The 17,747-nt window shown below is 41.2% G+C and overlaps 1 protein-coding gene across 3 annotated transcripts in view; it reads right to left on the bottom strand.

The window, feature by feature from the left end:
- ATP13A3 (ATPase 13A3) overlaps window positions 1-17,747 on the bottom strand; it is a 72,233-nt gene that overhangs the window by 18,159 nt on the left and 36,327 nt on the right. For 2 of the 3 annotated variants that reach the window (XM_077827353.1, XM_077827355.1), the window contains exons 13-26: window positions 17,554-17,742; window positions 16,323-16,384; window positions 15,289-15,439; window positions 14,661-14,777; window positions 13,532-13,549; window positions 13,265-13,418; window positions 13,054-13,174; window positions 8,319-8,443; window positions 5,393-5,571; window positions 3,904-4,026; window positions 3,735-3,814; window positions 2,773-2,815; window positions 2,557-2,666; window positions 824-920 (exon numbers count right to left, since the gene is read on the bottom strand). In XM_077827353.1, coding sequence (XP_077683479.1) covers window positions 824-920; window positions 2,557-2,666; window positions 2,773-2,815; window positions 3,735-3,814; window positions 3,904-4,026; window positions 5,393-5,571; window positions 8,319-8,443; window positions 13,054-13,174; window positions 13,265-13,418; window positions 13,532-13,549; window positions 14,661-14,777; window positions 15,289-15,439; window positions 16,323-16,384; window positions 17,554-17,742 — 1,569 coding nt within the window. The remainder of the gene's footprint in view (window positions 1-823; window positions 921-2,556; window positions 2,667-2,772; window positions 2,816-3,734; window positions 3,815-3,903; window positions 4,027-5,392; window positions 5,572-8,318; window positions 8,444-13,053; window positions 13,175-13,264; window positions 13,419-13,531; window positions 13,550-14,660; window positions 14,778-15,288; window positions 15,440-16,322; window positions 16,385-17,553; window positions 17,743-17,747) is intronic. The other variant, XM_077827354.1, reaches the window with a different exon arrangement.

Genomic DNA, 17,747 nt, shown 5'->3' with positions numbered 1-17,747 from the left:
TCCACTGAGGGCCTTTTTAAATTAGGTCATTTCTGCCAAAATACACCCAACCCATTTTCTTCCCCACAACTCAGTATCTTCCAGTTGCTCTGTCTCCAGTTGTATGTCATTACTGACGTGCCATTTTGTTTACAGTACCGTTCCTTTGGGTAGTTGTTGATACCATGGCATGGTAAAAATGGAAAAACAGGTCTTCATTCTACCCGTTCTGTTAGATTTTAGTATTTTATTGCTCTCTCTGGGTACATACCTCCATCACAGCAGTTCTGAGAGCCGTTATAACCTGATTTTGGTTTTTTTGCCTTTAACAAACAGAAAATGTTACCACAGTATTCCTTATACTAACTACTGAGAAGGACATGAAATACTGTCAGGTTTCAGAGTAACAGCCGTGTTAGTCTGTATTCGCAAAAAGAAAAGGAGGACTTGTGGCACCTTAGAGACTAACCAATTTACCTGAGCATAAGCTTTCATGAGCTACAGCTCACTTCATCGATGAAGTGAGCTGTAGCTCACGAAAGCTTATGCTCAGATAAATCGGTTAGTCTCTAAGGTGCCACTAGTACTCCTTTGCTTTTTATGAAATACTGTGAATACCGTGGTAAAGTTAGCTAGTCATCAAAGGCAAAATTGTAATATTTTTCGATGACCATTATATACATTATCTAGAGAACGAAGACACGATGAATCTTACCATAATCACCAAGCTCCCAAAGAAATTGACAGTACATTAATTTGCACCAGCCAGAGGTTAATTTGCTTATCTTAAGCCCTTTGAATTATATTTAATAATGTTTCAAGTGCTATATTGTCAAATACTCACAGAATATAGTAGGGTAACGCTGAAATACTGGATAATGCTGTACAAAGCCATAAACTTAAATACGCAAAAGGAAGTTATTAAAGCAGCACGGCCTTCCCTGTAAAAACAAATACATCCATATAACTAAAGCCATTTAAGCCAACAATTATAGCCTGGTTAGCAAAAAGATAGCTAGCACTGAACAGAATAGCCAACGCAGTGAGATATTTTCAGCTAAAGATCGAAAGGTCAGAAACATGTAAAGAAACTGAGAAGAAAAAAAAGGGGAGGAGGGGGGTGAGAATACATTTGCTAGCAGATCACAATTGTGAACAAGCCATCTACAGAGAATCACCACATTTCTGCTTGATGCTGTTTAATTTTAAAAAGGTTTACTGGAAAACCAATCAATAAATTAAAATGCACCTCTCTTCTAGGGTGGCACCTTTTTACTCAACAGACATGCTCTCTGGGAGCACCCAGAATCCCATCTTCTGACTTCGGGGACACACATTACTTCTGGGTAAAGCCCTGGCTGGGATGATTTGATTGGGGATTGGTCCTGCTTTGAGCAGGGGTTGGACTAGATGACCTCCTGAGGTCCCTTCCAACCCTGATATTCTATGATTCTATGATTCTGGTTTCAGAGTAGCAGCCATGTTAGTCTGTATTCCCAAAAAGAAAAGGAGGACTTGTGGCACCTTAGAGACTAACAAATTTATTTGAGCGTAACCTTTCGTCCGATGAAGTGAGCTGTAGCTCACGAAAGCTTACACTCAAATAAATGTGTTAATCTCTAAGGTGCCACAAGTACTCCCTTTCTTTTTACATTACTTCTGAGCACTTATCACAGACCTGCACAGCTGCAGTAGACCGAACCGGGTTCTATTCTGGCTTGTGCATCGGGAAAGTTGTTAGCCAAGCTCCAGTTACTGGGACAAAAATCAGTTCTCAGCATCTCCATTTGAAACTTCAATGGGTTTCCCCCAAAGTTATCGCTAAGGGCAGAAGTTGCCAGAAGAATTTTTAGTGCTGGTGATTATGCACAAGCAGGAAAGAACATTGCTTGCCTCTCAGACCCCAGGTTAAGTTTGCAGGGACTGACAACACCTAGAAAGAGACACCTTTATAAATGTAAACAGAGTAAATCTGGTCCAGCAATCATTGAGACAAACATGAAACCCCAAGTGCCTCTTTTACTGTCACTCTTCGGAGCAGAACTGCACTTCAGGACATGAACAAAATCTGTGGCACAAACCACAGCTTTTTCAGTCCTGAATGGTCTCTCTCCAAGAGCACAGATATTAGAATTGTTGTTAAAGCTGCCCGTAAACTCCAAAAAATTAATCCTGATTTCTAATGGCAGAAAATCAATTAATTCTTAGGACATTTAATATACCTTCAGACTACTTTGGATGGCTAAAGGCTCACTCACAACTTTAAGGAAGAAATTAATTTTACATGGATAAAAATTGGGATAAAAACATATGGGATCATTCTGTGGAAATACAATACATTACTCCCAGAGTGCCTTTACTAAAAGCGAAAAATATTACGGGTTATGTCTAATCCTCAGGATCCAAACTGGGCCCCTCTCATATCAAACAGCAAGTTAAACTGTGTATGGAGAAAAACAGGCACACAGTGCTTTGATTTCATATTGCTGGCATGTAGGATATTGCAAGGCACACCGTGCTCTATCAACCACATCTACTTATGCAAAACAGTTTGTTGAAAATTCTGAGGTGTGTTACCTGATAAGGTTTGGCACACAGGAAATACTAGAGGTTCTGGAGGTGAATGGTGATGCCACAGAAGCCTCAAGTTCAGACAGTGATATACCACCATGGGCCTTCTTCAGTGCCTGCCAGTTATCATGAGGATAGTTAGAGATTTTTTAATAATCTTTTAGCTTTACAATTCACAATAATGTGACAATAGCTCCTTAAACAAAATAGAAGTGTACTTACACCACAGTCATTTGCACCATCTCCACACATGCCAACATAGTAACTATAAAAACCAGACAAGTGTCAGCATTCTACTTCATTCCATAACTGTAATACTTAACTCCAATTATACTGAACACTTTTATACAACCTTACGCTTTCCAAATGCTGTACAGACTTTAACAAATCCTCAGGATAGCAGATTATTACTATTATCATTATGTAGATAGGGAAACTGAGGCAGAAAAGTTAAGTGACTTGCCCCAGGTCAAGAAGCAAGCTATGGACAATGCCATAGCCAGGATTAAAACTCAGAAGTTTGCGACCACCTTTCCCATACTTCATCTACTGCACCATGCTGCCTCTAGAGCTTGGGTAAGGTGCATCTTGCAATATTTTATTACATATTTTTTCAACAAATTATTTCTAAGGTATCAGATGGAAACTATCACTAAAACTAGAAAAACCTACATCAGGAGAAAAAAATACAGCGGCAAAAGTAAACCAGCCATTTGGCTAATCCCCTTTAAAAAACAAAGAAAAAGTAGGAGCCAATTTGACGGGACATGAATGATGGAACACACAGAATTCATCCCATAAATATTTACTTGTTTAATAAGATCCTCAGTTAATTTCTACTGAACAGTTCATCCTAAACCAAGTAACAAGATTTTTGATTATGCCTCAGAAACACACTGGTCAATTTAGGCTAAATTGATGCGGTGCCAAATTAAATCCTTCCGTTGCAACCTCCTGAAAAAGCAGCTATTTAAAAAAACTGTGTTTCACAGTCCTCCGAAAAATGACACTATTTTGGAAACAGCCCTATTAACGGTCCGATTAGTCAACTAAGATTTCATAGTCTAGCCTTTTTATCAGGCTAAATGTAAACAGCTCAAACAGTAAAATGCTCTGTTTTCACCTAAGAACATTTTTCTCACACACTAAACACACAACGTTTTCAGAAACAAACAAATACTCACTCCACATTTTGCAACGCTTCCACTAGCTGGGTTTTCTGATCAGGTGCCATGCGGGCAAATACAGTGCCATGCAACACCAGCTGAAAGACAACAGATTTCTTACCAGCATTAGTCACAGTGCAAAATCTGCACATCCTCCAAAAGGCCAAACACCAGTCAGGTTACTAACCTTGGGCACAAGGTCCTGAAAATGCTCCAGGATCACTGCAAATGACTTTCCATTCATTGCAAAATGGTATTTAGTCAGCTGGAGGCCCTCAAGACTTTCATGGACCAATTTAATTGGAATATCCTGTATCAAAACAAGGAACTTTGGTTATTTTAGTCATAATATACTTACCCATATTCTTTATATTTTAAGACACTACACAAAGGACCAACAGAAGTAGTATCTTTGGAAATATAGCTTTAATAAAGGTTGCTGAGAATTTTAATTTGAGGTGCAGGAAACCTTGTAAGATTAAATCACACTTATTTAATAGCAAAAATTCTACGGTTTATTACACAGTTAATTATAAATAAATATTTTAGAACGAGCCCTTTAATAAAAACAGATTTTTGATGTATGAAAGTCGCCTGCAGCTGCAGCACCATTCTACCAGTTATGTTTTTAACATGTGTTTGGAGTAACACTTGATATTTTACTGCAGGTTGGTGTTTTAAAACGTAACGCAATAAGCGGAACTAGAGCATGCAGAGCCCCCGGGCACAAATGACATGGAGTCACAGGTCTCACACGTGAGGATGCTGCTGTGTCTGGGGCCGGTCTCTGCAACTGGGCAGTGTTTTGCTGCTTTGGAAAGGTGGTCGTTCAGGACACTCCCCTGCAGCACTGATGACAAATGGGGTTTTCCTTAGCTGACTCAAATGGGAATAAGATCAAGCTCGTAAATGGAGGCAATTTAACACGGTATAATATATCTTGGGGTGGTATCTTTATGCAGGCCAGTGTTCAGTAAAGCTGTTGTCTTTGAGACAGGTTTCAATATATTTACGTTTTTCCCCCGAAGAGGACAAAACCCAGCACTTGAGTAGATCTGTTCCCTCAAGAGCAAAGTTCTGTTTCAATGTAATTTCATGATTTTAATGTGTGCACAGTGGTGTGAAGAGGAGAACAGCAGTATACATATTACTATCATTACAATCTCTCTCTCAGGTGTAGTTTACACTAAGGGCCTTAAAATGAGGCTGCTCTGCCACAGGTAAAGCTGATGGCTTCCCAACTACGCCGAGGGTTAGGATTTCGGTGTGCTGGCCAATGGACAGCTTCTGCAATAGAGAGGCACACCCTGCTGGCCAGCTGAGTGCATCTGAGCCAGATTTCCTCAGATGGTCTCAGACAATTTTTCCAGACTGAAAATGAATCAACTCTGAGTTTTAGTTGTTAATTAAATCAAGCAGAGTTCAGTGAAAGATCAAATCATAGGAATTTGTTTCTTGAAACAGTTTGCAGTTCTAAGCCAGCCCCACATTGTGAATGGCAGAATTGTGCTGTACTTATGGGATCACATTTTGTTGCATTTTCCTTGGTAAGTTAAGTAGTGCATTTATTATGACTTGTACAACTATGTACTAGAATAATTTAAGGAAACGAAATAAGCGAACCTAGTATTAAACTCATGCTAACACTTGTCGAGATAAAGCAATGCAGAAATTACCTGTGAGTTAATGGCTGGTGATGAATTAGTGCGTTTTGTGAAGGTATCTGCATAATGCCAGTTTACCCTGGCAACTTGCCCATCCTTTGGAGGTAGTGCTTCAGCAATAATGACCTTATCCTGAGGTAGAATCATTCCACAGTCTCTAGCCACAGAGACAGCAGTTAACATGTTATCACCTGTTAAGCAAGTAAAGTAAAAAAAGGGTTTCATTAAACAAATGGCAATATAGATGATCATCAGGAAAGGATCATACTTAATTAAAACCTGCTTTAAATAGCAGGAGCAGCAGATCTGTCTCACTGGCATCAATTACTTCCTTACAACAATTAAAATCCGCAGACAATCATGATATTGTACCTCCTGGTATTTAGTCTTATTTAGTCTGCAGAAGAGAAGAGTGAAGGGGGATTTGATAGCAGCCTTCAACTGCCTGAAGGGGAGTTTCAAAGAGGATGGATCTAGACTGTTCTCAGTGGTAGCAGATGACAGAACAAGAAGCAATGGTCTCAAGTTGCAGTGCGGGAGGTCTAGGTTGGGTATTAGGAAAAACTAGGTTACTAGTCACTAGGAGGGTGGTGAAGCACTTAGAATGGGTTACCTAGGGAAGTGATGGAATCTCCATCCTTAGAGGGTTTTAAGGCCCGGCTTGGCAAAGCCCTGGCTGGGATGATTTAGTTGGGGATTGGTCCTGCTTTGAGCACGGGGTGGGACTAGATGACCTCCTGAGGTCCCTTCCAACCCGGATCTTCTATGATTATTAAATACCTACTATTATCCATTTCATTGTACTGGGGGGGAGAAGAGGGTGGGGGGACAGAGATACAGCCCTGACAGTCTTGTGCATGTTTCAGAGGGTATACAGTTTGTTTTGGGGGTATTTAGGAAGCATGCATCCTTTTAAAAATATGACCCAAAGTGACTTATGCAAGGTCATATGAAAAGCAAGCCATATAGCAGGCAATAAAATCCAGGTCCTGACTCTTTGTCCCTGCATTTATATAGCACCTTTCATTCCAGGACAATATATAATTATTCAGGGGACACCATCACAGGGCCTAATAACATCAGCCACACTATCAGAGGCTCATTCACCTGCACATTTACCAATGTGATCTATGCCATCATGTGCAAGCAATGCCCCCTGCCATGTACATTGACCAAACCAGACAGTCTCTCCACAAAAGAATAAATGGACACAAATCAAACATCAAGAATTGTAACATTCAAAAACCCGTCGGAGAACACTTCAATCTCTCTGGTCACGCGATTACAGACATGAAAGTTGCGATATTACAACAGAAAAACTTCAAAACCAGACTCCAGCAAGAAACTGCTGAATTGGAATTCATTGGCAAATTGGATACAATTAATTTAGGCTTGAATAGAGATTGGGAGTGGTTGAATCATTATAAAAAGTAACCTATTTCCCCTTGTTTTTTCCTCCCCTCCCCCCGCTCCTCAGACTTTCTTGTTAAACCCTGGATTCATGCTGGAAATGGCCCACCTTGATTATCATACACATTGTAAGGAGAGTGATCACTTTAGATAAGCTATTACCAGCAGGAGAGTGAGGTGGGGGGAGAGAAAACCTTTTGAAGTGATAAACACCCATTTTTTCATGGTCTGTGTGTATAAAAATATCCTCACTGCATTTTCCACTTTTATGCATCCGATGAAGTGAGCTGTAGCTCACGAAAGCTTATGCTCAAATAAATTGGTTAGTCTCTAAGGTGCCACAAGTCCTCCTTTTCTTTTTGTGAATACAGACTAACACAGCTGCTACTCTGAAACCTGATATAATTATATATGCACATTTCCACCTACTTGTGTCTCTGCGCTCTGCGTCTTGTGACTAATCCGCCAAACATTTTAAATTACAACAATATTTCTAGCTTTCCTTGCGTAGCAGTATCATTCTAGTCTGCGCAAACCTCACAAAACTAACCCTGAGTGACCCACTTCGCTATTTCACAACCAAATCTTTTCCCTTTTCTCTTCCAGGGTAGTAATGTCAGTTGTTACGGTATCTTCTGTGTCTGAGTTTAATTTCTGCAAGATGTCCACTATCCATTTTCATAGGCAGCAGAAGTCTCAGGTCTACTCCATACCTACCAAGATGTAAAAGCTAGAAACAGAAATATTCCTGGAGAAACAATGAAAAAGAGGCAGATGGACAGACCACTTTTAACTCTACTGAAATACAGTGGAGCAGGAAGGCTTATTCAGAAGAACTACAGGTCAGATCAATTAATTCAATCAAAATAACTATCAATCAACCACAGAAACAAGCACAGAATCACCACAGCATTGTTCACAGTTCACTCTTGGATATTATTACAGTAAGGTAGACTTTTGGTACATCTATACAACAATTTAATTTTTTTTCTTTTTTTCACCCCAAATAAATGCATAATTTTTAACAAATAGCACAACTCAGATTGATGTGAATTTCCATTGCATCTTCCTTCCAAGCATCTCAAAAGTGCTTTATACATATTATTGAACTAAGCCTCATACCCCTATACACCCCTCCTTTTACTGATGGGGAAACTGAGGCACAGATCAGTTAAACGACTTGTCCCAAGCCACACAGGGAGTATACAGCAGAATAAGGAACAGAATCTAGATCTTCTGGCTCTTAGTCTTGTGGGTTGTCACAAGATCATACTTCCTCTCCTCAGATACCAAAAGCAGAAATGTTATTGTCCCTTTCTCTTCTTCTTTCTGTACAATATCAAACTTTTTCTATACAAGAGAGTGAACTTGGACCAGAGAAACTAAATACAACTCACTTTGCATGCTGGATGTTAAATATAACAACCCACATAGACTATAGAACACATAGATGGGGAAAAAAGCATTATACCCTTTCAAAACAATACATTTATTTGTTCCCAAAATGTTGGATTAACTATATTCTAACCTGTAACCATGACTGTGCGAATGTTGGCTTTATGCAAGTCTTCAAGTACAGCCGGGGTTTCTTGCTTTAGTTTGTTTTGCATTATAATTAACCCCATAAAATCCATGTTGCTTTCAATGGCATCTCTGTAAGAACAAGGGAAATCATTTTCAGAAAAATTACAGCTAATTGGTGTAGGATGGACGTTTTTTTAAAACAATGTGACTCTGCTATTCTGGCAAAGCAAAGAGAACGGTTTTATTTTTAATTGTGAAAAATAATAAAAAGATTCAGCCTCATAAGTGATCTGAGAAATAATTTCTGTTCATTTTTAATTAGTTTATTTATTTAAGGAAAAATAAAACGTAATCACAAAAGTGGAAAAGAAGTCACTCATTTTGTGCAGTACCTGCATCTCTTTGAGGTGCGTCTCTCTGTGGGTGCTTGTGCAGCTCTGGAGTCCTTGATCGGAGATTTTCTGTCTGTTTAGCCCACGCATCTGCACTGTACAATCTCGTGCCACGCACAAGGGCATATAGGGCTGCGCATTCTTTTACATTTAGCTGGAGATCCAAATCGGGGTGGGGGAGGGAGGGGCTGTCTGGGGAAGTTAGTTCCATTTTGTAAGATCAACCCTTGAGTAGCCAGTCATCGAGATATGGGAAAACTCAAATTACTTCTTGCCAAAGGTAAGCAGCGACTACTGCTAGATCCTTTGAGAACAGAGACAAAAAGGAAGTACTTGATATTGAAAATGATCCTGGCCCACAGTGTTTCCTCTGTGTGGGATGTATTGCTGTATGGAAATAGGTGTCCTGTAGAGTGAGAGCCAAAAAACAATTCTCCCGCTTCTAGAGAAGGGATTATAACTGCCAGAGTCACCATCCTGAACTTTTGAGACTTTACACATTTGTTCAGTCATCTTAGTTCTAAGATTGGTCTCAACTCTCTGTCCTTCTCTGGCATGAGAAAATACTTTGAGTAAAACCCTTTCCCCGCCGTGAGGGGATGGGACCAGTTCTGTGGCTCCTAAATGATGGAGCGAGTCTACCTCTTGAATCTGTAGTCTTGTGAGAGGGGTCCCAGAAGAGGGAGGGGGAACAAGGGTGGGAGGGAGCAAGGGACACGAAGCGGAGGATGTAGCCTGATGTTAGAGCCTCCGTGACCCACGTGTCTGTTGTAATATACTGCCAGGCCTGTCAGATGGGAAAGGTGCTAATGGCAAAAAAGTGTCCAAAAGTGGTGGCAAAAGTTTGCAGCTTGCAAACTCGGAGGCGGGGGAGGAGTCAACCCTCAACCAACCCAAAGTGTTGTTTCAATGATAACTGGGTACTCACTGAAGGGGCTGGGATGCTCTTTTCCTCTGGAATTTGTCTCTTTCAAGAGGGTTCAGTGATTCTGTGAAATCCAGAGAACTGGACTCGGCACAGTCTCTGTGCAGTCTGAGACCTGCTAAATCTCCTCTTGTTCCTAAGAGACGTCATTGTGGCCCTGTAGTCCTTCAGCGTGTGCAGAGACTTGTCCACGGTTTCCAAGAAGAGCTTCTGACTATCAAACTGCAGGTCCTCAACAGTATTCTGAACCTTTCTTGGGAATCGTGCAAAGGGCATTGTGGCTCCAGCTGTCAGGGTTCCCAAGAAAGGTTCAGAATACTGAGAAGAATACTCAACTACTGTGGAGATTGTTCTGGTGGCAGCGTCTGGGGTACGTAAGGACACTTGGAGAGAGGTTCCAGCTAATAACTGACCCTCCTTAATGATGGCCTGGAAGTGCTCTCTATGCTCCTGTGGAAGATGTGCAATAAAGACTGCAAAACTGACTGATAGTTTGAAATATGAAATTGGAGAGTCACGGATGAATAGGCCTTTGGCCAAAAAGGTCTAATCTCTTCTGGTCTTTATCATAAGGGGTAAACCTGGAGTAATACTGGTTACCCTGCTCTCATTTATGGCATCCACCACCAGGGAAATAGATGGGGGATGGGAAAACAAAAATTTTAAGTCCCTGGTGGGGGGATATAATATTTCTTATCTACTTTTTTACCAGTTGGCGGGATGGTGGCAGGAGTTTGCCATACAGTCTTTACTGGATCCAGAAGCACTTCGTTAATGGGTAGCACAATCCAGGTGGGTGTAGCCAACTGTAGAATGTCCAGGAGTTTGTGCTGTGAGTCTTTAACCTCCTCAGGAGGTTGCTGGAGGGTGTCAGCCACCTTCTTCAGAAGGTTCTGGAACTGGTGAAAATCGCTGGCCATCGGTGGTGACGGAGCCATGACTGCATTGTCCGGAGATGACGACGAAATAGGAGTGTGAGGGGTAGCCTTTGTCTGTCCTTGCCTCTTGTTTTTCAAAGGTCTCCTCATGTTGGGGGTTTGGTGGAGGAGACTGTGTAACTCATCTCCCAGTGCAATGGAGCCAGATGTCTGGCAAATTCCTACTTATACACTGCCCAAGAATCCCAGCATGTCCACTGGGGCGCCCACATAACAGAGGGGATGGTACCCAGGACTGATCCCACCATCCCTGATGGGGAAAGAACCCTTGTTGAAGTAGGGGTTCCTGTAACGATGTGGACGGAACCCCACACTGAGAGTGGGAGACTGACTGAATGTCTCCTTCACCGTCCTCAATGTCCTCCAATCGAGGGCCCCCCAAAAGAAAACAGCAGAGAATCCTGTGGTACTGGGAAGCAATGGCAATCCAGACACCAGGGTCTAGGTACCAAGAGTTGTTCAGTACACATAAGCAGTGGGGACACCGACTTGCCTAACACTGACAAGTCCTGGCAGTAGCAGACTTCCTCCTGTGCGAAATGGGTTATTGATATAGCAGAAGAGGTGGATGGTACTGTTGATCTTGAGCATGTAGGCACCGGAGCCAAAAGTGTCTGGCACTGTGGCTTTGCTCGTGCTTATGGAGCCAAGCGTGAAGGCACCATTAAGAAGTCTGATGTAGATGGTGCTGTTCTAGAGGAGTACATGCCCTGGGCCTTGCTGTCCTTCCACACAGTACTCCGGGGCCTGCTAGTGCCATGCTCCGAAGTGCTCTGGCATCTCCCGACCCCCACTGGTACCGGAAGAAGAGTAATTCATGTCCACGGTACTGAGTCGAGAGGTCCAAGACTGACACCGCAGACTTAGCAGGGGATTGAGGCCTTTTGGGAGCCAGCTTCTTGTGGTGGGAGACCTGGGACAAAGTTGAAGGGGCACTGGGTCTGTCCGGAGACAGATGTATGCAGGGATCTGCTGACCTTACTCAGAAGCAGGTTGAAGGGAGCATTCCATCTTTGGAAGGTTCAATTTGGTCTCCCAATTCTTCTGTGCTCTAGGATTTGAAAGCCAGGCAGACGTTAGCCTTCTGGAACTCTCCCAAGCAACAGACACACTTAGAGTGGCCATCACTGACTGGGATAGCCTCCCAACAAGAGAGGCAGTGTTTGAAACCTGGCAAGGCAGGCATGCCAGCCAAGCCAAATGAGCTCCCGAGAAAAAAAGGGGGGGAAGAGAGAGGGAAATACCCACAACTCTCACTAGTGTCTAATTAATTCTATACTAACAGCAACTAACCAACACTAAACTAACTACAGATCAACTACAAAACACCCTGAGGCATGCAAAAGGTGGACACACTAGAGCCTGTCTCAGGCAGAGGCAGTAGAGAAGAAATGGAGGGCGGTTCACCCACACAGCCCTATATACTTGCAGTGTGCAAGACCGCATAGACCGCATCTGGGCCAAACGGACACTGCTAATGGAAAATCTCCAATCAAGGGCTCCAAAGGCATACAAACACCCGACGTGTGGCACCCACAGAGACAGTACTCGAAGAAGAATAAGAAACTTTTTTTAAAATATCAATGTCTAGCTTCTTCCCTGAGAAAAACTTTCTAAACTAAATTTTGGCTTTACAAAGAGCGCATCTTATGGAATACTTTGAAAGTCATTAGAATTATAGCCAATTTTGTGTCTTTGTTTCAAAGCCACAACTTTAATTACTTTCCCAGGCAGCTTGCATGGAAAGGTGCAGGTAATAAATGAAAATGATCACAAAGCTCTGGAGATTTCTAAATAGACACATGATCTACCATACTTTCCATATTTTCTTCTGTCACTTTTGTGACAGAACAACATGGAAGTATGCAAGACACTGGCATCTTTCGTGGATGTTCAGTTACTTCTATTGATTCTTCCACATCTGAAGCATGGAATCTGATTCTCTATTCTGGTACATCAGCTTAGAGCTGCTGTAACTCCCTTACTCAAACAGGGTGCAGACCTTGTGCAACAGTGTGTAGAATCAGGTTCACAATCCCCATTATGTCTTCCATGTTTGGTTGTTGTGAGGAACACCATACCCAGTGACTCTTTAATGGACGCATTACCTTCTGTTACATAAATATGCTTATATCATCAGAGTGAAGCAAGTGGAGATTGTCATGTTGACCTGCATCAGATACCACAACACAACAGTTATGGTACATTGTAGTGTCAGGCCTGTTCCACACCACACACTTTATCACCAAAAGTCATTTGTTTGCCTTAGGCTTCTCTGCCCAATGTCCAGGATATCAACCCCACTGCACGGTACTGCAGGTGAGTAGACACAGAAGAAAGAGATAGACAGTAGATGTAATTTAGGTAAAACCAAAATAAGCAACCTTCAGGCGATTCAAGTAGTACAAAGAATGTAAATAGTGCATGTTTTAGTATTAATTGTCTTAAATAAGTTAGTTCTCAATTAAAAGCAGCCCCTCTTACCTGTTAATATTCTGGGCTTTGTGCCATGAAAGTTTTGATTCCAATTTTCGGTGAGCAAGAGCGATAACTCTGAAGCCCTGCTTAGTGTAGTCTTCCAAAATGGTTTCAAAATCATCAGGAACTTTAAAAAAAAAAAAAGTCAATTACAAAATTATTAAAACCTCCCATACCACATCTGAACTCTATGAGAAAAGTCAGTTTATTCCTTTACCTGTTTCTTGTTTACACAAACTGGCAATCACCTCTGGGGCACCTTTCATGAAAGCATCCATTCTCTTCTCCCCTAGCACTCTTGCTACTACACACATGCGTTGCAAAGCAGAAGAAAACGGAAACTGACGTACAATTCCAATCTCATAACTGGCCTGTATAATTGATCAGAGACAACAAAGGGGGAGAGTTGCTGGGCATATCTATCCCCTTTATTTATTTTTTTTAAAGCCATTTCCTTAGGAAAGGGAAAAATATTCACACTTACCGAGAGCTCAAATAGTTCCTAAAAAAGACCAAAAAAAAAAAACAACTTTGTTTCTAACAATCTACTACAAAGCTTCATTTCCAAGCTGTATTTCCAGTGCTATTATCAGGTATGTATCATATCAGTAATACACCTGAAGAATATAATATGCCAGTTGCATCCACAAGATAGATTTTCAATTTAAATGGCATTGCATTGTAATTAGGCTTAATAAGTTTGATATTAATGTCTTGCATTTCTATAGTGCCTTTCACCCCAAATGATCCCAAAGCACTTCACAAATAGGGTGTAACAGTGAAAGGATGAGCCTGGCATCAGTAGATAAGAATTTTATTCCCAGCTTTGCCACAGCGGTGCTATGTGTCCCTGTGCCTCAGTTCTTCCACATGGGGAGAAAACTTACCTGCCTCACAGACGGTGGTGAGGTGTAACTCATTAGAGGCTGAGAAGCACTTGGGGTATGTCTATGCAGCAAAGAAACCCTGTGGCTGGCCCACGCCAGCCAACTCAAGCGTGCAGGGCTGTTTCATTACTGTGCAGACTTCCAGGCTCAGGCTGGAGGTTGGGTTCTGGGACCCTCTCCATAGACCCTTAGAGACTCATGGATTGAAGGTGCTAGAGAATTGCTAAGTATTATTCCTTATTGCTATAAATTCAGCGCTGTTAGAGGAATTAAAATGCAGACCCCTGTTGTGAAACATGGTACGAGTTTAACAATGCACTCCCAACTCCACTCAACACCTAAGGACAGGACGTAAGAAGAGAATATTGCAGCTACTACATGGGGAGCATACAGAGGCAAACTAGTTACCAGGTAAGGGTACCTAATTGTTTCAAAAAGCATCATAGTATCTTTAAAACAACCAGAAGTGGTCAGAGCATCATCATACTGATGCTTTAATTTGGTGTCAAAGGGAGTAGTGCATTCTACCCAATCACCAACTCCTGCAATACCCGAGTGTTCCCTAAATTTTCCCTTAGAAGTAGTGACCAGTCCTGTTCCTGTTTAGGATTAGATCTGCAGGACCACAATACATGGGGAATATGCATCCATTCTTAATTCCTCTAATAAGCTAAAGAACAAAATGCGTGCAGAACAGAGGTTTATATTTGCTTTGACATTTTGTACCATTTCTTGATTTGTGGCAGGTTTGGATTCTGGAAGAAGCTGTTTTGGAGGTCGAACCACGGTTGGCATTATTCGATTGTGAAGAGCTGTTTCCTCTTCAGTTGCTTCTTCAAGAATCTAAATGAAAACAACACCTAATTCACTTCTTTCATTAACTAACTTTACATCAGACAATTATATTTCTGAAACAACAAAAATTCCAGTAGTCAACATCAAGAGCACTGATCTTTCTCAACAGGATTTCTATTAAGAATCAACAATATTAAATACCAATGAAAGAGCAGATAGACCAAGGTTCCTTCAAAAGTTTTAGCTAAAAAAGGGTGCAAACACTGTGCCAGAAACTGACCCCACACTCCCAAGACTGGAGAAAAGTAAATTAGATATTAAGAATTCTTTCAGTTTCAATAATTCAGGTTTCAGTATGAGAAATAAGTATTTTTAAAACATGAGTTTCTGTGTTGACACACTCACTTTAGAGTGACACTCCAGTACTGTAGCACACCTAGGAATTTAAATCTTGCAATCTGAGGAAGCATATAACAGATCATATATCATATGACTATGTGACATTTCATATTATTGCACTTAGAAATGCTGATTCCCTTGAAAGAACCAGTGGACTTACCCATCCTATGGCTTCAAACATCTTTAAATCAAGCGGGTCCCCAGAAAGCACTCCTTCAATTTTTGTGAGTGAGTGACAAGTTGCCATGCAAGCAACAAACTGAGACTTCACCAGGCTCTCATTGCAAGCTCTATCTTCTGGAAAAAGGAAACTAACACAGAACACAGTAAAGCCAATGAAGTGATGATGTGCTTTGTGCGACAATAGTTTATTATGAGATAATTCCAAAGGGTTATATTAGCAGAACACTGGATACACAAGCCTTTTGAAGCGTATCCTTTCCACACAACACAGGGAATGGATTAAGACTCCAGGCTGGAATTTACAGTAGAGCCTAAGGGAGTTAGGCAACCAGCTCCCATTGAATTTCAATGGGATACAGGCATGTACACCTTTTAGGCTCCTTTGAAATCCCCATCCCCACTATGTAAGTAGTCAACCACCTCTGGTTTGATCACCTGTAACTTCACATGGGGCCTGTCTACACAGGAAGTAAAAGTGGGTTGCCTGAATCAAGTTCATGCTAACTCAGATAAAACAGCCTGACCAGCCAGTGATAATAAAGTCAAAAACAAGTGCATAGACCAAGCTCACAAATCACTTTGAATTATAGAATATCAGGGTTGGAAGGGACCTCAGGAGGTCATCTAGTCCAACCCCCTGCTCAAAGCAGGACCAATCCCCGACTAAATCATCCCAGCCATGGTTTGCATGGTTTCTGTGCTCTGTTCATAATTCCATTGTGGTTCCTCCCACCTCAGCTAGCTAACCCACATTTTAGAGCTGTGTGAAAGTGTCATGGACTTTTCACCAAGTCTTAATCACATTTTGATATGTACCCCTTTCTAGACACTTTTTTGTGCACATTCAGGAACAGAAAATATCGCAGTTTCTTTTCTACTTTATACAGGTTCTTCTATCATGCTCATCACTGTAGTCTCTGAGTGCCAGTTACAGATTTGCTCTCATATCAATCACAAATAATGAAACCAAACTTCTCTCCCATGCAAATATTACAGCACATTTGTCCTTACCGAGCATTTTCCACTCTTTGGATCCCCCAAAGATCTAAGCCATCTTCAGTAAGAGTGCCAGTCTACCACAAAAACAAATTAATAAAACAGTATCAACAGGGAAAGCCTTCAGAGCCGAGGCAGGCTCTGAAAAGTGCCAGTGGATACAGCAGAAATATTAGCAGAAAATGAACGAAGTTACACTTGAGCAGTAAGTGTTGCACTTTTCCTTCCAGCCAAAATACAGATTTGATATTTATTAACTGACCTTTACAGAGAAAAAAAAAAGAGCACATTTCCTCATGGATTCTGCTGATAACTGCATATGGCTTTGTGGAAACATTCATTTTGTAAAACAGAATTATATGACTATGTCACTGGCCCAGTGCTATGTATTCACTGCTCAGTGTCTGTAATAAAAACTACAGCTATCTGTGCTCATGGGGACAGGATGGAATACACAGCCGCTCAACCCTCAATTATGTGAGCTCACAAGGCCTTTTGGAAGAGGAAATTCTTAAACCTTTAAGTAGAATTCTAAGTGAAAACGACAACAGATGGACAAAGGAGCAACAGCCCAAACTGGAGAGGGAGGGTCGGCACTAAACCGTTAGCAGTGGCAGTAGTTATTTATACAGCGTTAACACACCATTTTGAATACATCTGCCAAACAGAAATAAAACAGTTGTGTAGACAGTTTAAGGACAAAAATTTAGAGGGGAAAGAAGTTTGGATTAAGTACTAGCTGAAAGGAAGAGACAGACTAGCTGTGTTTACTTGCACTATTTATGACTTTTAATTGTGCCTATTCCTACAAAAGGAACAACCTTAAACGTATTAGCTTGGCCTTTCATTTTAAATAAAGTTAAATGAGAAATGAGGCCGAGCTACACAGTTGGAATCCGAATTTTCTTGAAGGTTGGGGGCCATCAGACAGTTTCAGTTTGGACCCAATCTCCACACAACACTTTCTTGGAACTATTGACAAAATAGCGTCTGGAGCTTTGAGAGTAACATTCCACTCACATTTTTAACTATTTGCTAGGGTTATTTCTATGTTTAGCATCTACCACCAACGAATTCACTTAGGATCTATAACTATTGGAATAGAAATTTTTTATTTTAACAAGTTAGCCCTTAAATCATGATTACGAATGCCACTGTATCCACAACTATAACTGCTGCTTTTTAAAAATTGCACACAACACTTCCCAGCCAATAACCAGCAAAAAAGAATTAAAATGTATCTAACCTTGTCAAAACACACGAGATTCAACTGGCCACAGATATTTATCCTCTGAGGACTGATGCAGAAGATACCAATCTTTTTCAACCGTCTCTGTGCATAAACGATCCCAGCAGTCATTGCAGCAGGAAGTGCAGGCGGCACAGTGATGGTTATAATGTCAAGAGACTCAATGATTATTATATGAGCAGGAACCTAGA

The sequence above is a fragment of the Eretmochelys imbricata genome, chromosome 9 (assembly GCF_965152235.1).
Source record: "Eretmochelys imbricata isolate rEreImb1 chromosome 9, rEreImb1.hap1, whole genome shotgun sequence".
Taxonomy (NCBI): Eukaryota; Metazoa; Chordata; order Testudines; family Cheloniidae; genus Eretmochelys; species Eretmochelys imbricata.
This window is presented reverse-complemented; position numbering and strand designations above follow the sequence as displayed.